This window comes from Megascapheus bottae, chromosome 5, assembly GCF_031878675.1.
Source record: "Megascapheus bottae isolate mThoBot1 chromosome 5, mThoBot2.hap1, whole genome shotgun sequence".
Lineage (NCBI taxonomy): Eukaryota > Metazoa > Chordata > Mammalia > Rodentia > Geomyidae > Megascapheus > Megascapheus bottae.
The window spans coordinates 17,965,425-17,990,078 of record NC_143513.1 but is presented as its reverse complement, the minus strand read 5'-3'; the positions used below and the strand labels follow the sequence as shown (position 1 = coordinate 17,990,078).

Below are 24,654 nucleotides of genomic sequence, written 5' to 3'. Positions count from 1 at the left end.
TGCCCTCCCCATCTTTGCTCCTCCCCTCCCTCTGAATATCCACAAGCTTATGGCTTTGGAAATATGTTACCTTAGCTGGAAAGAAAAGAGACTCTAAACTAGTAAACTAGTCAGGAGGCTGAGATCCAGTGGATTAAGATTCAAAGCAAACCTGGGCAGAAAAATTTGTGAGACTCTACCTCTAAAATTACCAGCAAAAATCTATGCTGGATGCACCTATTATCTGGTGAATGTAACTGTAACCCCTCTATACATTACAATAAAAAAACCCTACGCTGGAGATGAGGCTCAAGTAGCAAAGTACTAGCCAAACAAGCTGAGTGTGAGGCCCTGAATTCAAACTCCAGTACCAGAAAAAGAGAGAGAATGAGTTCCTGAGAGAGATTACATATTTAAGTAAATGGAAATGTCTTTACCAATATGGTTATTACATAGAATTATACATCATACAGAGGCTCATGTGGCTCATGTCTGTAATTCTAGCTGTTCAGGAGACTAAGACCTGGAATATCACTGTTCAAAGCCAGAAGTCTTCAAGGATCCATCTCCAATTAATCAACCGAATAAAGTACTGGAGGTGTGTGGCTCAAATGGCAGAACAGTAGCCACAAGCAAGAAAACCACAACAGTGAAAAAAGCTAAGCAAGAGCACTGGGCCCTGAGTTTGAGCCCCATTACTGGCACAAAAAGAAAAGATGAGCATTTAGTACATAAAATAAAGTGCCTAAAAGTTTAAGCAATTTTATTTGATTAATAATCAAGGAAGACATTTAAATTTTCCACCAACAATAAATTTCCACCAACAACTTATTTAAGTCAATAAGTGATACATGTCCATATGTAGATAGGCCTGTGTTTTACTCTGCTGCTTCCCAAACCTGGAATAAGGGAACCTTCAGGATGGATCATGTGAAATAATCTCACTTGGTGGTGAAATAGGATGAGGTAGCTCCCTAACCCCACCAAAAATTGTATATAGCAATGCCCATCCCTCATGAAAGAATACACTTTGGGAAACGGCAGGTATTTGTTGAGAAATGTGAAGTGAGAGCCTATGTGTGCAGAGTCTGGGATCTAGAGAGTGGGGATGAATGCACAGTGTGCTAACCTGCCCCAGAACTCTATGTCTCCTATTCCAGGAGTCCACCCTGCTATGTCGCAGACCCAACTACATCTTGCTTCCTGCTGAAACCTTTCAGCTTACTTCACTGGATGATGTAGTCGCCCCGGGCACATATTTGTGTTTTTATAGCAGAAGTTGATGGGCAAGCACATTCACTGTGCATCAAACTGATTTACAAGCCAAATATGTTAGGACATTTTATAAAATGAAGGATACAGACATTATCTCCCTCAAGTGAATCTAGCAAAGTTTTTGTTTCCTTTTAAGACTCTGTGGACAGAACATGTCTGCCCTTGAGTAGCGTGATTTTAAGTATAGATACGTATAGTAAAATAGATCAAAGTGGCCAAGGAATGGCTAAGTACACTGTTTTTGCATGAAAGCAGTGTGAACCCAACAATGTCAGCGCACTGACTGTGCATTTACTAGTTTGAAGTACATATCTCGATTTCTTAGGAGCTCCTGGTGAGTTCCTTGTTCTTTTATTTTTCCATTATGCATAACCACGATGAGATCAGCATTCTGTATAGTGGAGAGTCTGTGAGCCACCACTAGGCATGTCCTCCCTTTCCGGGCTTTATCAAGAGCCTGCTGAACCACCTGGAAGAGAGAAGGAGCCAGTGAAAACCAGGTTGAGTTAGGTGTGACCTGCCTATGTCAGGTCAATACAGGTAATCTAATAACATTCCTCCCTTATTCACAGAGAAATCGTCTTGCTTGGTAAAAAATATTCACTCTACTCAATACAAACCTCGAAAAGTCATTCTAGATATGTTAAGATACTCAGTTGAAGAAGCGCTTGTGACAATGAATAGAACTGAAAAGCACTTAGCTGAGATCTGAAGATCGTGGTGCTAAGACAGCCTGGGCAGAAAAATTTGATATTCTTACTGCCAACTAATAAGCAAAAACTATGAGTGGGGTGTAGCTCAAGTGGTAAAGTGCCAGCCTTGAGCAAAAATACCAGCAAGGTATTGAAGCCCTGGATTCAAAAGCCACAGATAGCCATTTGTGGTTTTTCTGCCATATACCTTGGTTATAATACTTTAAAGTACTGGTCTTCACAATGTACATTCTAACAAAAACAGTTGGTGTGAGAATTGAGATAGGACCATATAGTTAATTTGATATTGTGTAATGAATTTGATAATTATTAATGGTGAACCAATGTTCATTTACTAACGAGTGTTTATTATAGTCAGGAGATTGATTACTAGAGAAAGACATAGCAAAAAAAGTCATCATTATCAAAAGGCATCCTTGGAGCTGGGCACTGATGGCTCATCTCTGTAATCCTAGCTACTCAGGAAGCTGAAATCTGAGGACCGTGGTTCAAAGCCTGCCTGGGTGGGAATGTCTTTGAGACTCTTACTCCAATTAAGCAATTCAAAACTGGATGTGGAGCTGTGGCTCAAAGTGGTAAAACACTAGCTTTGAGCAAAAACTCAGGGATAGTGCCCGGGCCAGTGTTCAAATCCCGTGACCAATCAACCAGCCATCCAAACAACAAAGAAAGAAAGAAATACAAGTGTCTTGGATGCAACCTTGTCATATATTCCTTGGCTTTGATTCCTATGTCAACCACAGTAAGCATTGAGAAGGCAGAATACTGCAGTACTGATTACGTTCTGAATGTATAGAAACTTTTTCTAAAAATTAATTTATTTGGCATCGCTGAAATAATAATAAAATAGAGAAAAATTCCTAGACTTCCGTGACTAGAGAAACATTTCAAGAACTGAGCCTATTTTTATAATTAGACAAATCCAGGTGAGAATGTCTTTCTAGAAAATTTGATGCCCAACTTGTTCCTCTTCTTTCCACTAAATGATCTGTTCTGAAAGTCCAAGCAAGCTTGCCTGCCTGCCTCCCTCTCTCCCTCCTTCCCTCTCTCCCTCCCTCTCTCCTTCCCGCTTGTTTTCTTCCTTTCTTTCTTTTCTCTTGTTCCTGAACTAGGTTTTAAACTCAGGGCCTGGTTCTAGACCCTCAGCTTTTTTGCTCAAGACTAACACCCTCCTATGTGAGCCACAGCTCCCCTTCTGGTTTTGGTGGTTAACTGGAGATGGTAGTCTCATGGGTTTACCTTCCTAGGATGATTTCTAATTGTAATCCTTAGATCTCAGCCTCCTAAGTAGCTAGGATTATAGCTATGGATATTCAGCACAAAGCTTGGTGACCCTACATTCACAATTTTCACAATTCCCCCCCCCCCCCCCACCGCACCCCTCATCCCCCCTTGCAGCCTCATACAATGACCTTGGTCTTCCAGGATTCACTTGTTGTTATTTGGTTTTGCATTGGGGAGGAAAGAAGGAAGTGTTACCTTTTCACTCTCATTATCAAGGGCAGAAGTGGCCTCATCCAACAGTAAAATTTTTGGCTTTCGGAGAAGAGCCCTTGCAATAGCCAGTCTTTGTTTCTGGCCGCCAGAAAGCTGTGCTCCTTTCAGTCCAACTTGGGTGTTGTATTTCTATTATGGAACAAGTAATTAAGAAAATGAGGCCTGGTTATTTAAATTAGTATGGTAATTGTAGATAAGAACCACCTAAATATTTCAGATTTTGCTACTCTTAAAGAATTTGTGTCCCAACAAGGGCTGCAATCTATTCTTGGCCTTTGCTACAAATAAATGGCAATGAGCAGTAAACACTTCCATTTCATTTGCATATTGAATCTGATTGCACACCAAAGGCCTTTGCCATTATGCTTTCTTTCCTAAGAGATTTTTTTTTTTTTCAAATGAAGTAAGGCCAGGGATAAAACAAATAACAGGCAAGAAAAAAAATTCCATTACACACAAATCTTTTTCCATTAAATGATCTTACCATCTTTGTTTAGGTTTTGACCTGAACAAAGGCAGAGAATCATCGGGCTCCTTTGCTTTGACTCCAGCTAAGCCCATACAGGGCTCATGGCTGCGAGCCAAGATGTGGTCCTCAGTGGGAGGCATCCTTATGGAAGTCAATCAGGCTAGCATCCAGAAGCAGCCCAACTTTCCTGGCTACCATCCTGATATGCAACACCTCCCTGTGTCTCCATGGTTCCCCTACCCCTAATAATCCTTTTCTCTGGCCATGAGTCCCATGGATGGATGAAGGGACTCTACTCATCCTGTGGTCTCTTAAGTCACACTGCTCTCCAGGCTCCTGCTCTCCCTCTGATTTCTCTTTTTCCCATGGCTTCATTCTGCTCCCCAGACACTGGTGGCAGTATTCTGAGGACCATTGTCATTGGTGCTCAGACAAGAATGTGTGCTTGTATCTTCTGATATAAGCAAATAGCCTGAAGCTGCTTCTCACTAAAAGTGCTGTATGGGATTCTGTTTTGTTTCAGTACACAGAGATACTCAAAAGAATCACTGTGTCCTCTTCAGACCTTATAACACATGCATCTACTGCATCTCTAAGTTTACTTTTTTTTTTTGAAAATGCATAATTGATTGATTTGTATCAAGCACTGGGTGTCTGAATCACCAACATGTAGTAAAAGTGTCTGGCCATCTCTGTGATCTTGCTGTACATGTTTTTGGAATTTGGAACTAGGGATACACAAATGCAAGCCTACATTTTCTTACCTCATTAGTACCAGTTTCTGCAAATAAATGTCCCCCATCCCTTTATTTGGTAGTAGTAAGCTCAGTGCTTAGTACTAACTCAGTGCTTCATACTTGTTAGGCAGACATACTACTACCAATTGAGCCAGCCATGCCCAATCCTTTTTTTAAAAGTTATTTTTCAGGGGCTGGGAGTTTGGACTAGTGGTAAAGTGCTAGCCTAGCATGCACAAACACCTGGGTTTGATTCCTCGGTACCACATACATAGAAAAAAGCCGGAAGTGGTGCTGAGGCTCAAGTGGTAGAGCTCTAGCCTTGAGAAAGTCCAAGGACAAGGCTTAGGCCCTGAGCTCAAGCCCAAGAGTGGAAAAAGAAAAGAAAAGTCCAACAACAGTGCCCAGGCCCCAAGCTCAAGCCCCGTGACTGGCAAAAAAAAAAAAAAAAAAAAAAAAAGATAAAAAGGTTTTTTTCAGGCAGGGGCTTGCATTTTTGTCTAGTGCTGGCCTCAGACCATAGTTATGGTCCCAGATATAGCTGGGAGCATCAATTTACCCTACCATGCCTGGCTTTTAACTGAAATGAAGTCTTGCTTTCTTCCCCTGAGATATTCTGGACCTCTGTCTCCTGAGTAGCTATGATTATTGGCATGTGCCACAATGCTCACCCCGTAAACTCTCAGCTTCCTGAATAGATAGGATTACAGGTGTGAGCCCTGATATCCAGCTTGCTTTTGGTTTACTTTAGAAATGATTTTTATTTGGCACTGGATTTTTTTTACTGTTTTTTTTGGGGGGGGAGGATAACAATAATATGAAGATAAAGTTAAAATAAAAAACACTAAGAAACTGGGTTTTCATGATGGTTGTTAATTTCTTTTTTTTTTTTTCCACCAGTCCTGGGGCCTGAACTCAGGGCCTACACACTGTCCTTGGATAATTTTTGCTCAAGGCTAGTGCTCTGCCAGTTGAGCCACAGAGCCACTTCCGGCTTTTTCTGTGTATGTGTTTCTGGGGAACTGAACCCAGGGTTTTGTGCCTGCTAGGTGAGCATGCTACCACTAGGCCATGCTTCCGGCCCCTTGATGGGTTTTAATTTCTAAGGAAATATTTTAGTTCTCAATGTCTATTGTAAAAAGTACAATAAATCTTTGGAATCTGCAGTTTTGCATACATTAGAGAAAGGGTTCAGTGAAAAGAAAGAAAAACAATATAAGAATAAAAGTCAAGTGGTACAAAAATGAGACAGTATTTTACCATCCTTAAACTAAAATAAACTACTAGGATGGTACAGATAGAATATGACCAATTACCAGCACAGTGAATGGCTTGGTTAAAAGGGACCTTGCCTTGAAAGACATTTACAAGGTTACAATATTTATAAGAAATAGGGTAATCATTCCAGTAGCATTAGTACTGTAGGAACTTATTAGAGTGAGAGAAATTGGATTCATGGCCTGTTTCTATGTGTGATATCACTGAGGAGATGGTGATGAATGACCTGTGCTGTAAAATTAGTATAGTGGCCTCCCCAAAGAAAAGGGTTTAGGTTAATTATGTTGAGTCTTCCCTCTCCCCTCCCCTTTCCCCTCCCTCCTTCCCTCCAACCCACGTTCCCTCCCTCCCTCCCTTCCTTCCTTCTTTCCCTCCCTCCCTCCCTCCCTCCCTCCCTCCCTCCCTCCCTCTCTCCTTCTTTCCTTCCTTCCTTCCTTCCTTCCTTCCTTCCTTCCTTCCTTCCTTCCTTCCTTCCTTCTTCCTTCCTTCCTTCCTTCCTTCCTTCTTCTTTCTGTACTAGGATTTGAATTTAGGGTCTTAAACTCACTGGGCCTCTATCACTTGAGCTACTCTGTAGTCTGGCTTTGGCTGGTTAATTGGGCATAGGGTATCTCGGATTTTTTCTGCTTGATCTGGCTTCAAAGCAAAATTCTCAGATCTTAGCCTCCTAAATAGCTAAGATTACAAGTATAGCCCAACAGTGCCCTACTTGCATTTCCTTTTAAAGCATGTTAGAAAATTACTACCCAAGAAATACATAATAAACATTTGTTTCTAGAAATGGTATTTTTATTTTATGTGTTTTTTTGTGTATGTAGATATAAAAAGTCAGATGTTATAAGCATTTAAAGTTACAATTGTGTTTGTGCAATGCGCTGCTGAAGCCTGGTAATAGTTGACCAATATATATATATTTTTCACTTTTCTAAGAATTTTATATCCCTGTCACAGCCAACTCATAGAGATTTAGGGTCTTCCACATTAATGTGGAAGAGGAGACCATAAACAAGAAGATAAGTACTCAGGAAAGTTTCAGATTGTAACAGTACCCTGAGGAAAGGGAGACAAGGGACAGAAGGAAGAACTGTGGGGAATCAGGCTTCCAGGGAGACCTGGGCACAGGTGTCATTTGAAAAGGTTTCAAAGCTAAGAAGCTGGCTGTGCATAAACCCAGAGAAAAGGAGGCAAGGCAAAGCAGGCAAATATCCTGAAGTTGAGAACTAGTTGACCTGTTTGTGAGGCAGAAAAAGATCAGCATGGCTGCTGCAGGGAGCTGAAGGGAAGCTGTACCTGGAGAGACAGCCATGGGAGCAGTCTTGTCACCAATCTAAGCACAGAAAAATATCCCAGAAGCAGTTTCAACCTCTGGTTCCTAAGGTAGAAAAGTTATAAGGGGGATGATGGGAAGGTCAATTGCGTACATGGCTACTGATGTGGACAAGAGTAGGTCAGGGTGCTGTGTGCATCAGGCAGGGTGCTGGTGGAGAGAAGCAGAGTGTCAACAGGAAGGTTAGTCAAGTATACTAAATGTGAATGCAAATCAGATACAAGTAGTTCAAGCCTGTATCAATCTTAGCTACTGAGGAGGCTGAGATCTGAGGATCGTGGTTAGAAACCAACTCAGGCAGACAAATCTGAGAGACTCATATCTCCAATTCACCAACAAAAAGCCATAAGAGTACTACCCTTGAGCAAAAAGCCAAGATAGGGTGTGAGGCCCTGAGATGAAGCCCAGTACTGGCACCTTGATAATGGGGAAAGAAATAGTCAAGTGGAGACTTTATATTTTGCTTTGTTTGCTACTAAGTTTATGTGAGATGCTGGCTATAAATAGATTGTATCCAATGGGTGCCAGGGGTTCACACCTGTAATCCTAGCTACTCAGGAGGCTAAGATCTGAGGATCACAGTTCTAAACCAGCCCAGGTAAGAAAGTCTGTGAGACTCTTATCTTGAATTAGACTGTAAAAAGCCAGAAGTAGAGTTGTGGCTCAAATGATAGAGTGCCAGTCTTGAGGAAAAAAAAAGAAAAGGTAAAAGACAGCACACAGTCCCCATGTTCAAGCTCTGGTACCAGTACACACACACACACACACACACACACACACACACACACACACACGTCATTTTTTTCCCCAAGGAATATATAAAACAACCTCTTAGGCTAAGTAACTATTTAGGCTTACTTGGCAGAGTTACAATTTCAAAATTCCAGCTGTCTTCTTACCTCAGGGAGACCTTCAATGAAAGAGTGAATATTTGCTGCACTGGCAACTTCTTTAATGTCATCTAAAGGCACAGCTCGGCTGTTGTCACCGTAGGCAATGTTTTCGGCGATGCTACAGTTGAAGAGTACCGGCTCCTGAGAAACGATGGCTATTTGGGAACGGAGCCACTGAACATTCAATTCTCTTACATCTACACCATCAAATAGCTGCCAGGAGCAGGATGAGAATGGTATGTTAAGATCTGACAATGGAATCATGTTACCATTCCCTGCCTTCAAACATACACAAATCATAAAAAGAAGGTTAGGAATTCAAGCTATTTCAAAGTGCAGTGTTACCCAAGGAAGGCTAATCAATCATGCTGTATAGCAGCAAACAGCACATAATTCGTTTGAAATGCCGACTCCAAACTTACCTGGCATTTCTAGAAATGGCAATATATTCCAGAGAGCTGACAGAGTCTGGAATAAACTCTGGAGCTCTGTCCTGAATCCACACAGAAAAGATCAGTCTGTCCTAGAAGTGTAATAAGACCCTTTATTAAAGCCTATAGAGACTCATGAAAACTGACATGGAAATACAGAGGTGTCATTTTGCACAGAGTTATGGGTATTATTTGAGCTTTTTTTTTTCTCAAAAAAGGTATTTTTTTTTTTTGTTGGTTGTGGGGCTTGAATTCTGGGCCTGGCCACTGTCCCTGAGCTTTTCAGCTCAAGGCTAACTGCCCTACCCCTTGAGCCACAGTGCCACTTCTGGTTTTCTGGTGGTTAATTGAAGATAATTGTCTCATGGACTTTAGTGCCCAGGCTAGCTTTGAACAGTGATCCTCAGATCTCAGCCTCCAGAGTAGTTAGGATTACTGGTGTGAACCACTGCACCCAGCTCAAAAAAAGTTTTTAATGGTACTGAAGATTGAACCCAGGGTCTTGTACAGGCTATGTGAGTGCTCCATCACTGAAGTACACTCCCAGCCTTATGTAGGCATATGAAAATGTCCACCTTTTATTTGCTGCACTTGACAATTATTTTATTGGGGATTCTTTAGGTACCAGTGGTAGTAAGCCCACTAAAAAATAAGATAAAAAAATGAAGTCCCAATGGCCTACAGACACATGAAGAAATGCTCAACGTCTCTGGCTGTAAAAGAAATGCAAATAAAACAACTCTAAGATTCCACCTCACTGCAGTTGGAATGGCCATGATCAAGAAATCTAATAACAACAGATGCTGGCAAGGACGTGGCCAGGAGGGATCATTACTACACTGTTGGTGGGAGTGTAAACTCATTCAACCACTATGGAAAGCAGTATGGTGGTTCCTCAAAAGACTAAACATAGAGCTTCCCTATGACCCAGCAATTCCACTACTTGGCATTTACCCAATCGCCCAGAAACAAGGGCATACTAAATCCACTAGCACAACGATGTTCATTGCAGCACTATTTACCATAGCAAATATATGGAACCAATCCAGATGCCCCTCAGTAGATGATTGGATCAAGAAGATGTGGTATTTATACACAATGGAATTCTATACTGCCATCAGAAAGAATGACATAGTCCCACTTGTAAGGAAATGGAAAGACTTGGAAAAAATCATATTCAGTGAAGTAAGCCAGACTCAAAGGAACATAGGTTCAATAGTTTCCCTCATTTGTAATAATCAGTACAAACCTTGGTCTCTCCTAGCAGAGGATTACAATAGCTCAAAACCAAGATACAGGGATGAGCCCAGGGATGAGGCTAAATGAAAGGACCTCCAGGATATGGCAGCAAGAGCTATATAATGTGTGATTGTTATTCTTAATGTACTATGTTATTTCTTATCTCTTTTGTTGTCTCTTGGTTAATCTCATATTATTATTGTATCTGATATTGTTACCTGGTATATTGTATATACATTTATTTATTTATTTATTTGAAATAGGAAAGGGAAGGGGGGAAAACAAAATGAGGGGAGGGGTAGAGGGGAGGAAATGGGGACAAAAACATGAGAAGAGGTATCAATGTGTGTGAAGTAATGCACCTTCCGTCTGGTGAATATAACTGCAACCCTTCTATTAATTACAATAAAAAAAGAAAAATAAAGTCCCTTGAAGACAGAGCAGTCAGACAATAAGTGAGGCTATGACTGTATCCTGGTGGACTGTGGCATGTGTTCAGGTGTATGTTAGCCATTGGAGGAGGGAATGGGCTAAGCTCGGGGCAAATAGATGAATGTGACTTAGGTCATGGGGTTATATTGAATGGTTCTGACTTGCAAATAATAATTTGTAGGATAATGAGGATATGTATAATAATTTGTGTTATTTTTAGGGACCTACAGGTATTTTTTTTAATAGGAGGGAAGAGTCAGGACAAGAAATATTATTTGCATGTGTATGACAGAAAGAGAGAGTTGAAAGAGAAAAAAAGGAGAATTCATGGGGCAAAAGGAAATGGAAATACAGAATACTTATGCAAGTACATAATTAATAGTAGGTTAAGTGCTAAGAAAGAAAACAAACTTTGTTGTTTTTTTTTAATTTTCCCTTTCTGGCAACTTATATTTTTATTATTCTTTTTTTTTGCTAGTCCTGAAGCTTGAACTCAGGGCCTGAGCAACTGTTCTTGGGCTTTCTCAAGGCTAGATTGAGCCACAGCACCATTTCTTTTTCTATGTATGTGGTGCCAAGGAATCGAACCTGGGTCTTTGTGCATGCTAGGCAAGCACTCTACCACTAGGCCAAACCCCAGCCCCAATCCTTAAGTTTGAAGGAGGAAGAGGTTACACATTTTGAAAATCAGGATGTGCAATTTAATACAACTATATTACAAAAACTTTTTTTTTTTTGCCAATCCTGGGCTTGAGCTCAGGATCTGAGCACTATCCTTGGCCTTGGACTTTCTCAAGGCTAGAGCTCCACTTGAGTCACAGCACCACTTCTGTCTGGCTTTTTGTATGTGATACTGAGGAATTGAACCCAGGGCTTCATGCATGTTAAGTAAGCACTCTACCACCAGGCCAAACTTCTGGCTTACAGAAACTCTTAATCAGGAGCAAAGTGCATTTTTTCCTCCTGTCACACAGGGCCTTATACTCTCATTTCTTCTTCTTCTTCTTCCTCCTCCTTCCTCCTCCTCCTCCTTCTCCTCCTCCTCCTCCTCTTCTTTCTCCTCCTTCTCCTCCTCTTCTTCCTCCTCCTCTTCTTCTTCTTCTTCTTCTTCTTCTTCTTCTTCTTCTTCTTCTTCTTCTTCTTCTTCTTCTCTTCTTCTTCTTCTTCTTCTTCTTCTTCTTCTTCTTCTTCTTCTTCTTCTTCTTCTTCTTCTTCTTCTGCTTTTTGGGGGGGCACTCTATCCCTTCAGCCACATGTCTGGGGAGTAAGAGTCTTACAGATTTGTTTATCCAAGATGGTTTTGAATGGAGATATTCAGATCTCAGTATCCTGAGCAGACAGGATTGCTGGCATGAGACTGTGTGAAGAAGGTTTTGACAGATTGTGGCTGAGGCTGGCCATCAAGAACAGCTAAAGCCTGAACCAAGGCGTAGAAGGAAATCTTTTCTCTGTCTTAAAGAGAACAGAATAAAAAGCCCTGATAAGGGTATGGACACCCACATTCTAAGTAACTCAGTGGCTGTTAGGTTCTTACACTTCAAAATCCTGCTCATCAATTTTATAGTCTCTGGTTTCCTCAATTTTGTGTCTCTAGTTAAGGGTCAGGATGGAGGGTTTTAAAAATATTTATTTATTTATTTATCTCTTTTTGTGGGTCTGGGGCTTGAACTCTGATCCTGGGCATTGTCCTTGAGCTTTAGTGTTCAAGGTTCTCTCTCTATCACTTAATCCACAGCTCCATTTCTGGCTTTTTGTGGTTAACTGGAAATAAGAGGCTCATGGATTTTTTCTGGGCTGGCTTCGAACTGAGTGAGATCCTCTGACCTCAACCACCTGAGTAACTAGGATTACAGGCGTGAGGCACCGGTGCCTTGTGAGTTTTTGTTGTTGTTGCTTTCAATTTTTGTAATACTTGTTCTTCTCAAACCACCAAGTATGCTGAAATAAAAGCAAATGTTTCAAAATGGTGCCATTAACTGGAAACCTGGGTGATCAAATTCCATCTTACCACCAGTCCTTTCACAGGGTCATAAAATCTCTGCAGCAGCTGCACTGAGGTGCTTTTCCCACAACCGCTGCTTCCAACAAATGCTACTGTCTTTCCTTTCTCAATGCAGAGGGACAAGCCTCGCAGGATGAGGACATCTGGGCGACATGGGTAGAAGAAAGAGACTGCTCGGAACTCTAAGTTCCCTTCGCAGGTGTCCTGTGAGAAGAAGGTGACGGTGTTAGCAGGGCGACTTAGGAAGGTGTAACTCACAGAAAAAATTCCCATTTTTACTTCTAACTGCCACATCCATCTCGGTAGAACTGTCTACTCAGTGAACATCTTTTTTGTTAGTGTGTTAGATTCCCGTTTCTTGTTATTTTCACTGGGCTTAACCAAGGCTTTCAAAAGGCAATACTTTATTCCATTAGGCTGTGCAGATCTGGCCTGGTCTGCTCATTCTACAGACCGGATGTTTAACTGCTTTGAGTAAAAGCATCTTTTTTTGTTCGTTTGTTGCTTTTTTTTTTTTTTTTTTTTTTTGCCAGTCCTAGGCTTGAGCTCAGGGCCTGAGCACTGTCCTTGGACTTTCTCAAGGCTAGAGCTCTACCACTTGAGCCTCAGCACCACTTCTGGCTTTTTTCTATGTATGTGGTACCAAGGAATCGAACCTGGGTTTTCATGCATGCTAGGCAAGCACTTTAACCACTAGGCCAAACTCCCGGCCCCCGTTTGTTGCTTTTTAAAATTATGCTTTATCCAGAAGATCCTGGGCCCCATGAACTGTATGCACACATGCTATTTTTTTTCAGTTAGACTACATTTTATAGTTAATGTACACTATGGCCTGAAATGTGATTTATCTATATTTTTTCATTGAACATTATTATGTAGGGACACTGCGTAACAGCTTAGTGTTTTGTCTGTGCTTTAATTTCCTTTGTGATTGATGATTCCTATCAACACCTATGATGTTAGGGAAAAAAGAAAAACTTTTCCAGAGTGGCTACTACATGATGATGAGCATTCCTTTTGTAGTTTTGGTTCACAGGATTTGGGAGAGGTTGTACTATTGTTTGCCCCCAATTGTGTGTGTGTGTGTGTGTGTGTGTGTGTGTGTGTGTGTGTGTGTGTGTTGCTGAGGATCAAACCCAGGGCTTTGAGGTAGTAGGCACATACTCTACCATTGAACTATATCATCTCACACTTCGAAAAGTTGTATGTCTTTAAGATATTAAATTCATCTTTTATAAATTTTGTAAGAAATAACTGTAGCAAGCTGGACACTGGTGGCTCATACCTGTAATCCTAGCTACTCAGGCAGGAAAGTCTGTGAGACTTTTACCTCCAATTGCCACCAAAAGCCAGAAACAGAGCTGTAGCTCAGGAAGTACAGTGCTGATTTTGAGCACAAGAGCTCATGATCATTTCCCAGGCCCTGCGTACAAGCTCCAGGACTGGCATACACATATACACATGCACACAGACACACAGACACACACATACTCCCAAAACAAAAGAATCTTATTATATCCTTTGCTTCCAAAAGTCAGACACGAAAACTTAGTTTGGCACTGATGTGTCTTTGAGCATTATAGTTTGATAATTTTAATATGCTTTCATTTGCTGTTAACAATATACACTAATTTCAATAGTTACACAGCTCTGTGATATTGTGTTTTATTTTAAATTGTTATACACATAAACCTGTTATCAAAATTCTAGAAAAATAGCATAGTTTTAAAGATAAACTTTAAATATATACTTTATGGTGATTTCTACTTTTAAATGTAAAATGTAAGATTTCTGGGTGATGTCTCTGAGTTCTTTTGCTCAGGGCTAGCCCTCTACAACTTTAAGACACAGCTCCATTCTGGTTTTTGAGTGGTTAATTGGAGATAAGAATCTCATGGACTTTTCTGCCCAGACTGGCTTTGAATCACAGTTCTCAGATCTCAGCCTCCTGAATAGCTAGGATTAAAGGAGTGAGGCATTGGTGTCTGGCTTAGAAAGTTTTAAAAATCAAATATATACTTAATGTATAGACTATTGTTTAGAGGCTCAGTTTGTAATTATTTAATTCTACATTCATTCCCATTAAATATTTAAATTTTAAAAGAATTTGTGGCAAATTATGTGTGTCAATTTAATAAATAATCCTTTCTTTTTTTTCATATCTGAAAAACATATTGTCCACAAAGAAGTTTGAAGTCATAGGCATTATTTACTTTGCATGCCATTAGAGGAAGAAAAGCATAACATTATATGAAAATATTTATGTAAGAGTAAAATATAAATCTGCTGTTATTGAAGTGTATTTCAGTATGCTAATCAATTATTATTATTATTATTATTTTGGTCATGGAGCTTGAGCTGAGGGCCTTCTTGCTGTCCCTGAGGTCTTTTTGCTCAAGGGTAACACTCTACCATTTTGAGGCACAGCTCCATTTCTGATTTTTATGTAGTAAATTGAAGATAAGTGTCTCATAGACTTTCCTGCGCAGATTTGCCTCAAACTGAGATCCTCATATCTCAGGCTCCTGAGTAGCTAAGGAATATAGCCATGAGCCATGTGAACTCAGGAAAGCATACATTTTAATGGGAAGTATCTTAGCAACATAAAATTCTTTGCTATAAACTTTCAACTCCTTATATTACTTGAGAGCTTTCTTTTGCAAGACTAACAAATAATGTTTTCCGCCGTTAGTAAGTGGACACTTAAAACACATTTCTGCTTACTGGTTTTTTCCCCTTTTGACTGTAGCTGTCTATCGTTGGTTTCTTTTCCAACAAAGCAAACAGATGAGCAGCTCCAGATTTGGCTTTGGAATACTCAGGAGCCAGAACGAGTGTTTCTCCCATGGCCATGGCTCCATATGCAATTGCAGTGAAAACTCTATTAAAAGACAAGTTTGGATCTTAGGTGCATTTAAAAATAGTACAGCTCTGGCATTGAAGGAGGAAGTGACCCTGTGTGTATGCTTCTGCCCTATATAGTACTGGTAACACTGAAGGGCCAATCCTAGGCATCTCTCTTCTCATTTTAGATGGTGTCTGTACACAAAACCCACTTCAGTCTGGGCCATCTTAAACTTTTCTCTTCTGATAGAGACACAGATGAAAAATTCCAACCAGAAATGATAATACTTTGTAGCCCCCTGGACACCAGTCTTGTTTGGAGATTGACAGAGAATGCCCTGGACAATGGGAAGAATTAGTCTCCAGTAGAGACAAAATCTACACAGCCACACATGGATTTCTTCCTACTTCTTTTCCTCTTCCTTTCTTCCCCCCCTCCTTCTCCTTCTCCTTCTCCTCATATAGTGTAGTTAGGGCAGATAATTGAAGCGAAAGGATTATCTGCTGCTTTTGTGCTACACAACTTAGAGAAGAAAAAAAGAAAATGGTGATTTTCTTAAGGTTTCCATAAACAAAATCTGGCTAAAATCATACTTTAGCTAAGCCTAGAAGAACAGCATTGATCTTGTAGATTAGTCTCAGTTTTAAGACATGTTCAATAAAATAGTAGGCAGGCAAATGCCATAGAATATTTACAGAATTGAGGCATATCATACATGTCCACTCTTCAGATTTCCTCTTATTTTTCTATTTCATTTTAGATATGAAAGTGCCATACTGAATAATGCACCCAAATATCAGCTGAAAGTATATTCCAGCTGCAACAAACAAGTTTTAGGGCAGTAAACACTTGAAATATCAATAAAAAGAGTGAATTGTTGGTGGCTTATGGTTGTAATCTTAACTATTTAAGAGGGCTTAGATCTGAGGACTGATTCAAAGCCAGCCAGGCCAAGGATGTCCACAAGATTTATCTCCTGTCAAGAAGCCACAATCCAGAAGTGGAGGTAGAGCTCTAAAGGTAGAGTGCCAACTTTGAACAAAAAAGCCAAGTGAGACCATAAGGCACTGAGTGAAAGCCCCAGTATAATACGTCTAGAATAGCTCCAAACCCAAGTCTTTCAGAGTTTTATTACAGCTACTATCTATTACCAGTGGGTGACTATAGCAATCTGTGTCACTAAACCACCTGAGCAATAGGCAAAACATAGAAATGTGGTCCAGCTCCAGAGCTGGGTTTGTCTTGACAGGCTGTGGGCACAGGTGATGGGCAGTCCTTGAAAACAGGCCAATAATTTTGCTTTGGAGGCCTACCCTGGCCCACAGAGAAAGGCTTATGACTAGCATGACTAGACCTAGCAATAATGTACTATGAATTTTGAAAAGCAAGAAAAAAGCATTTTGAAAATTTTCTCCATAAATGACAAATGCTTGAGGAAGTAAAAAAATTTATCTTGATTTAAACATTATACAAGTGTACAGGTGTGCACATATCACATATCACCCAATCATAGGTAAGATTTCATACATTGGTTTAGAAAAACCTATTTAAATTTTTTTTAAAAAAGAAAAATGATTAGCATAGTTTTGAGATTGCGTCACTTTTTTTTTTGTGTGTGTGTGGGTCTTAGGGCTTGAACTAGGCTTGGCACTGTCTCTGAGCTCTTCAGCTCCAGGCTACCACCCTACCCTTGAGCCAAGCCCCACTTCCTGTTTTCTAGAGGTTAATTGGAGATAAGAGTTTTGCCCTTTTGTTTTATCTATTGTTATTAATACTATTATAGAATGGCTATAGCTGTCTAGGCTAAGCTAACAGCAATTGTTCTGCAATGTTTGGAATTCAAGGCATTTCAGCTTGGGAGTGTGTACCTGCATTACATTAGAACCAAACGAAAACTGGCTTATTTAATGGGAGTCTGGGAACTGCTACACGTTTGTTTATGTCATCCCAGATTTTGCCTCTTATTAATAGGACTAATCAGTCAACAGGAAGCCCAAGGCTGTACGCCATACGTATTTTATAGGTTCACACAGACATTGTTTTGGAGGCTAGAAGAACAAAGGAAAACAAGAATTCTGTACTTTGCTGTTGAAATGATTAGTATAGTACTGCATTTTACAAGAGAAATATTCCTGAAGACAACTGCTAATGCTGTTTCCGGATAACCTCTCGAATTTTATCTCAGGTAAGGTCAGCTTCAGGAATACAGGGCTGGTGAACTGCATGTATATGTGTGTGTATCTATAAGTGTGTGGGTGTGTGAGTACTAAGGCTTGAACTCAGGGCCTCATGTTTTTGCACTCTCCCACTTAATCTGCAACTGGTAGTCTTATGGATTTTCCTGTCCATAGTGGCTTCCAAAGGCACTCCTCAGATCTCAGCCTTTTGCATAGCTACAATTATAGAAAAAAGCTACCAGCCACCAGTACCTAGCTTAGTCTTTCTCCTCCTCCTCCTCCTCCCCCTCCGCCTCCTCCCCCTCCTCCTCCTCCTCCTCCTTCTTCTTCTTGCTCATCCTGGGGCTTGAACTCAGGGCCTGGGCACTCACTGTCCCTGAGCCTCTTTGTGATCAGGCTAGTGCTCTAACCCTTGAGCCAAAGTGCTACGTCTGGCCTTTTCTGAGTAGTTTGTTGGAGATAACAGTCTCACAGACTTTCTGCTCAGCCTGGCTTCAAACCACAGTCCTCAGCTCTCAGCTTCCTGAGTAGCTAAGGCTGTAGTTTTATAGACACTAAGTAATAACAAAAAATTAGCTTGGCTTTTTAATATTACTTTCATTTATGTACATCAAAATATTTCATTGTAACCCATAAGCATATGATATACACAACTATCATTTCTCAATTTAAATGAAATAAAATGTATGTACAGATATAGATAAATGTTTCCAGCATGCCTTTCCTACATTTGCGATAAAAATGCTACTCATGTATAAAGTGGACATCTTTCTATCTAATACCCACAGGCCCCACTGGTGGTATTTCTGATTTGTACAACTTACATGAACATGCCTTCTGGTGTCATGCGCCCAGCTTGAACTAAATAAACGCCAAATCGAAACCCAGCTGCATAGGCAAAATACACAAAGGCATGGCTGAAGGCATAGCAGCTTCCGATGATCTGGGCTTTCTTCAAGCTATTTCTGAAATGCACAATTTACCGAATGTTGAGTCATGAGTGAAGTAAGATTCCCTTAGTAAACTTGGAGAATGAATGTGGAGGATTTGAAACATTGTAATTTAGAGAACATATGTTTTTCTAAGGATTAAAGTCGATGCTTTTTTTTTAACTTGAAAATTGTTATAAAGAAGATGGGTATTTTGGTGATTTAATTTTCTATTGCTTAGTGTGACCAAGTAGCTTTTAGTGTTAAACAAAACGGGCAAGGCTGTGAAAGACTAGTTACTGTAAGAGTTAAAGTGATTTGATTTAGAGGTATTTAGAAATACCCTAATTTTCATTAATTTCTCTCTCGCTCTCTCATATGCATGCACACACACACACACACGTGTGTGTGTGTGTGTGTGTGTGTGTGTGTGTGTGTGTGTGTTATTATTGGTTCTTAAACTTGGCCTAGATACTATCTTGAAGCATTTTTGCTCTGGTACTCTACCACTTGAGCCAGACCTCTATTTCTGGCCATTGCTGGTTATTTGGAAATAATTGTGGCTTGGCCTGTCTGAGCTGGCTTCAAATCTTGATCCTCAGACCTTAGTGTTCTGAGGAGTTAAGATTATAGATATGAGCCACCAGTGCCCAGCTTCAAATTTTCTTTTTATTTTCTTCTTTTCTTTAAAAATTACCTTTATTTAATTGCACAAAGGAGCTTTACTTCAACTTTGTCTAATTTTAATAAATTTACATTAACAGAATGAGGAGGGAGAATTGGAAGGTGGCTCCTATAAGCTGGAGAGCAAAAGACCACAAGGACACCTCTCTCTCTCTCTTTCTCTCTCCCTTCCTTTCTGATATAGAAATGCAGAAAATCTCTGCGTTAGTGTGATAAAAAGTACATGCTAAATGAGTTAATTTATTGTGTACATATTTGTTTGGAAATATAAATTGTTGTAGAGTTTTTACATAAAGGGATGAGAAATATTTTCTTTCTTGACTGCTAGTTTTCCAATCTTCTTTGAGGGAAATCAGTTTTATTTATTCTTAGTGAGAGACAGGGAATGGTAACATGGGAAAGCCTAGGTTGTATGTTGTAGTCATATTTGCCCTTGGTTCTTCTTTGTCTCTCCTTTGTAACATTTTGTGAAAAAGTATGATCTTCCATTATCAGGAAGGTTTCAGAGGATGGGGACTGGCTGCTGAGCCACTCAAGCCCTGTCTTTCAGGACAAATTGCAGCTGTGGAGTCAGCTTGCCTGTGTCCTCACCTGTGTTGGGTCTGTAGTGTCTCTTCATACATCTGCTCAAAGGCCTTTTCCCTTGTTAGTGACACAATAGTCCGAATGTGTTCCACAGCTTCCGTTGCTATCTTGTAAAGGAGAACCAAAAACAAAGAAAATTAGTCATGTTGAAACTTGCCCTGGCACTGAATGTCAGACACCTACTGACCCCACAGGAAATATATCAAGTCAAACATTTTCCTGACAAGCTCCCTTGTCACCACCTATCATAAAATATGCAAATTACAGTTGAGGATTATAAGCTTGAAGGGAATTTAATGCAGCATTCCCACTTCTCCACTCAAGTTTTTACTGAATTTGAATTTCCATTGGTTCCACAGGGTGGGAACTCAAATACTAGTGAGTCTTATGTTCGTATGCCAAGGAGATTCCCATAAATTATGAAACCAACAACAAAAACAGAAAAGATATCAGGAGGAATCAATACTCAAACGAGAACAGCAAATGAAAAGGACTCAGGAACATTACAATAAAGTATTATGCAATTTGGTGATTAAATTTTTTTAGAACATAGAGCCATTTATCATTTCTATGTCTATGAACTTCCAAATACATTTAATTCAAATATGATTAATGCTTTTCCCAATTTATATAGTTTTAAAAACTGTAATGACAATTTAACATGGAGGAGGTTTTGACTTAGAATACTTCTTTTGGACATAAAAACACAGGTTGTTTTGAAAAACATATGTATATATTTTCCATATACAATATATGTATATAAATTTTACATATGTATATGTGTATAGGCTCCCTCCCTAAGGCAAAGTCTTACTGGGTTACCCATGCTGGTATCTTGAGTGCTGGAATTGCAAGAGTGCACTATCATGCCTGTTCGACAGGTTATCTTGAAGGAGACTTTATTTTTTTTGCCAGCCCTGGAGCTTGAACTCAGGGCCTGAGTGCTGTCCTTGGGCTTTCTCAAGTCTAGAGCTCTACCTCTTGAGTTACAGCACCATTTCTGACTTTTTCTATGTATGTGGTACCAAGGAATTGAACCTGGGTCTTCTTGCTTGCTAGGTAAGCACTCTATCACTAAGCCAAACTCCCAGCCCCATCTTGAAAAAGGGACTCTTTGTTGTTCATTTTGCTTGAGATTATGGCACAAAAGAACCAGATGTGCACCCAGTATTAATTGAAGGACACTTGGGGTTGTAGGAGAGAAATATAATTTTTGGATTGTGGTTAGGACACCTAGATTTTGCTCTCAATTTTTGATGTTCAATAGTTTCAAATTTTCATTAATTTGAAAATGAACTCAAAGAATGTTTAATTTTTGACATATGAGGAAATGTGTAAGGAAAATGGGTAAGAATGTTGAAGCCAGGCTACACATCCATGACCCAGTCCTGTAATCTTTTACCTAGGAGGCTAAGCCCTGAGCACTGTGGTTTGAAGCCAATGGGGAAGGGTAGTATGTGAGATGTTTATCTATATTTAATCAGAAAAAAAGCCCTCAAAATAACTCACAAAAAGTTGACCTGGATCTGCAGCTGAAGTGATAAGTGCTAGCTTTGAATGGGAAAAGCTCAGAGACAGCATTCAGGCATCGAGTTCAAGCCGCAAGTCCAGAATCAAAAGAAAAAGAGTATTTTTATGATTATATTTTACAATGAAGAGAAAAAAAATATCATAGAAACAAAATATATTTGTCCTAAAAATAAAAAAAAACATTTTGTAAATTTGTTTAAATCAATGTACGCAAACTGTAAGAGGAACCAATATATTTTATTGGTTTATATTCTTTTTTAAAATTCTTTTTTATTGTCGGGGTAATGTATAGAGGGTTTCCAGTTATATTCATCAGGTAGTGGGTATATTATTTCTCACACATTGATACCCTTCTCATGTTATTGTCCCCCTTTCCCTCCCTCCACCCTCTCCCAATCATCTTGTTTCCCCCCTTCCCTTCCCTATTTGAAATAAACCATTAAATGTACATACAATATACCAGGTAACAAAGTCAGGTACAGTAACCACGTAAGATTACCCATAAGGGGAAAAAAAGAGAAAAGAAATAACATAGTACGTTAAGACCAACAGTCACAAAGTTAAGCCTCTTGTTTCCAAATCCTAGAGTTCATTTTGTTTAGTCTCATCCTATATGACCGTATGTACCTAGGTTTTGAGCTATTGTGATCCTCTGCTAGGTGAGTTCTAGATGTGTACTAATTATCAAAAATGAGGAAAACCATGGAGCCTATGTTCCCTTTGGATCTGGCTTACTTTACTTAATATGATTTTTTTCCAAGTCTTCCCATTTCCTTATGAATGGGGCAATGTCATTCTTTCTGATGGCCACATAGAATTTCATTGTGTATAAGTACTACATCTTCTTCATCCATTAATCTACCAAGGGGCATCTGGGTTGAATCCATATCTTAGCTGTGGTAAATAATGCTTATTGGCTTATATTCTAAATTGATTTTTGGTAAGCTATGATCTGAGATTCAGATTGCCTATTTGATGGGAATTACTTATGCAGTAGTCTGAGATTAATGATTTAAAATGGAAAAGTTAAGCTAGGCACCAGCAGCTCATTCAGTAACTCTAAGGCGAATCTTTGTTAAGCAGATTCATTTGCTAAGCAAATTCAGTTACTAAGCACATTCCAAGGATTCTTCTCTAGTGTAAGATGGGGGGGGAGGTCAAGGGTCAGTAAAACCAGATTATATTGAGCTTGGTACTTGGAAAGCCTATTTATGAATATTTATATTCATTGGAGTGTGATTTAGTCACTAGGGTACAGATATTAAATGATAAATGTGATAAACCTTTTGAAATTGTTTCATTAAAAGGCCTCATTAGCCAGGTGACAGTGGCTTGCATCTCTGACTATAGCTTCTTTTTTTTTTTTTTTTTTTTGCCAGTCTTGGGCTTGAGCTCAGGGCCTGAGCACTGTCCTTGGACTTTCTCAAGGCTAGAGCTCTACCACTTGAGCCTCAGCACCACTTCTGGCTTTTTTCTATGTATGTGGTACCGAGGAATCGAACCCGGGTCTTCATGCATGCTAGGCAAGCACTTTAACCACTAGGCCAAACTCCCGGCCTGACTATAGCTTCTTAGGAGGCTGAGCTCTGAGGATCGCAGTTCAAAGCCAGCATGGATAAGGAAAGTCAAGGAGACTCTTACATTAATTAATTGTAAAACAAAACAAAACAAAACAAAAACAGTAGTGGAGCTGTGGATCAAGTGGTAGAACAGCAGCTTTGAGTGAAAAACCAGAAGGAAAAAATGGCTTGAAGACCTAGGGTAGAAGCATAGGACCTACGACTTAATATTCATATGATACACTATCATAAAAAGCAGATTTAGACCTCTGCCAAGAAATAAACAAGAAAGTAAAATAGGATTGAAGCCCACCAAAAAGAAAACTGAACTCAAACTTTTAACTTCTGAGTTCCCCAAACAACAGTATCTGAGGCTACCTAAACTTATATGGCTGAAATTGTTTAAGTGCTTACAGTTTATCAGAATCTATTCTAATCACTTTGCCTATAGCAATTCTGCTTTGTATATTATACAAATCTGTAAGTGATTATTATTCTCACTTTACAAAGAGAAGTTCTCATTGACAAGGGTTGATATAACATGCTCCTCTCACACTTTATTAGTGACTGAAAATGGATTCTAACTCTGCTAGTTTGACTTTAAAATTTTACTCTGTTGCTGTCTCACATCTCATATTCCACACTGACACCTCTCTCTTTCTCCCCCCCACCTCCCGTGCGTGCATGCGTGCGTGCGTGCGTGCGTGCATGTGTATGTGTGTGCACATGTAATTTTCAATCCATATAGACCACTTAGGAACCATACGTTCCTAAGAGAGGAAATGAATAATCTTTAATATGAAGCCTCTAATTATTTTCTCTTCTAGCACAATGATGGCTCAAGTACTTCATTTTACCTTTCCAGCACGCTTCAGTTCTTGCTTATCCTTGTTGGCAAAACCAGTCACTGCTGTAGTTTCAATCATTCCCGTTAGAGTGAGGGCTGGAGCAATACTGAGAATCAAGAGAGTCATCTCCCACCCGTATATAAAGGAGATGATTACAGACAGCCCCATATTGGTTGCATTTTGTGTTAGGACACCAACTCTTGTGTTTATTGCCTATAAGAAGACATATTCAGGGAAAAACAAGTTAACTTTAAATTTACAAGAACTTCTCTTCTGGATATCCTGTGTAGAAAGTCAGGCTTTTATTCTTTAAGTATGTATACTTCAAATTTATCTTTGAAGATTAAATGAGACTTTTAAAATGTCCTAAACCACTGGATGCGGGTTGCTTACACATTTAATCCTAGCTACTCAGGAGGCTGAGATTTGAGGATTATAATTTGAAAATCTATGAGACTCTTCTTTCTAATTAACCATTAAAATGTCCAAAGTAGAGCTGTAGCTCAACTGGTAGAGTGCCAGCCTTGAGCAGGAAAAGCTAAGGGACTAAGTCTAACCTCTGAGTTCAAGTTCAAGGCCAGCACTGTACCACTTTGAACCATAGCACCATTTCTGGTTTTTAGATGATTAGTATCATGGACTTTCCTGCCCAGGCTGGCTTCACAACTGCTTTACTCACATCAAAAGTTATAACATTTCAATTACACCAAAGCTCTCTTGTACATTATAAAAACTCAATATGCTATAGAATTGAAATTGCTAAAAGAATATCTATATATTTTCACTCAGGAGTTTGCATTCAGAGCCTGAGTGCTGTCCCTGACCTTCTTTTGCTCAAAGCTAGCTCTCTACCAGTTGAGCTATAGCTCCACTTCTGACTTTTTTGGTAGTCTGTTGCAGATAAAAGTCTCATGGTCTTGTTTCAAACCACAGTCCTTGAATCCCAGCCCCCTGCATAGCTAGGAGCTCAGGGACAGTGCCCAGGCCCAGAGTTCAAGCCTCAGGATTTGCCAGAAACAAAACAAACATAAAAAAACTCCAAGCATATGACATAACACACATGTTCAGCACATAATTTAACTACTCCACAGTGTAGAATAGATAGAACAGATAAATTATACATTGCTTTACTTATTAATGAAACATTATCAATGTATAATTAACAAGTTAAGCTGGGCTCCAGTGGCTTGCACCTGTTATCCTAGCTAGATGGAGAAAATCAATT

The 24,654-nt window shown here is 39.6% G+C and overlaps 1 protein-coding gene across 1 annotated transcript in view; it reads right to left on the bottom strand.

Moving 5' to 3' along the window:
* Positions 1-1,010: 1,010 nt before the first annotated feature.
* The window catches only part of Abcb5 (ATP binding cassette subfamily B member 5), a 68,599-nt gene continuing 44,955 nt past the window's right edge, over positions 1,011-24,654 (bottom strand). The window contains exons 20-27 of the mRNA XM_090332298.1: positions 23,439-23,642; positions 19,499-19,599; positions 18,119-18,259; positions 14,997-15,153; positions 12,279-12,476; positions 8,175-8,381; positions 3,447-3,593; positions 1,011-1,723 (exon numbers count right to left, since the gene is read on the bottom strand). Coding sequence (XP_090188424.1) covers positions 1,526-1,723; positions 3,447-3,593; positions 8,175-8,381; positions 12,279-12,476; positions 14,997-15,153; positions 18,119-18,259; positions 19,499-19,599; positions 23,439-23,642 — 1,353 coding nt within the window. The 3' untranslated portion in view covers positions 1,011-1,525. The remainder of the gene's footprint in view (positions 1,724-3,446; positions 3,594-8,174; positions 8,382-12,278; positions 12,477-14,996; positions 15,154-18,118; positions 18,260-19,498; positions 19,600-23,438; positions 23,643-24,654) is intronic.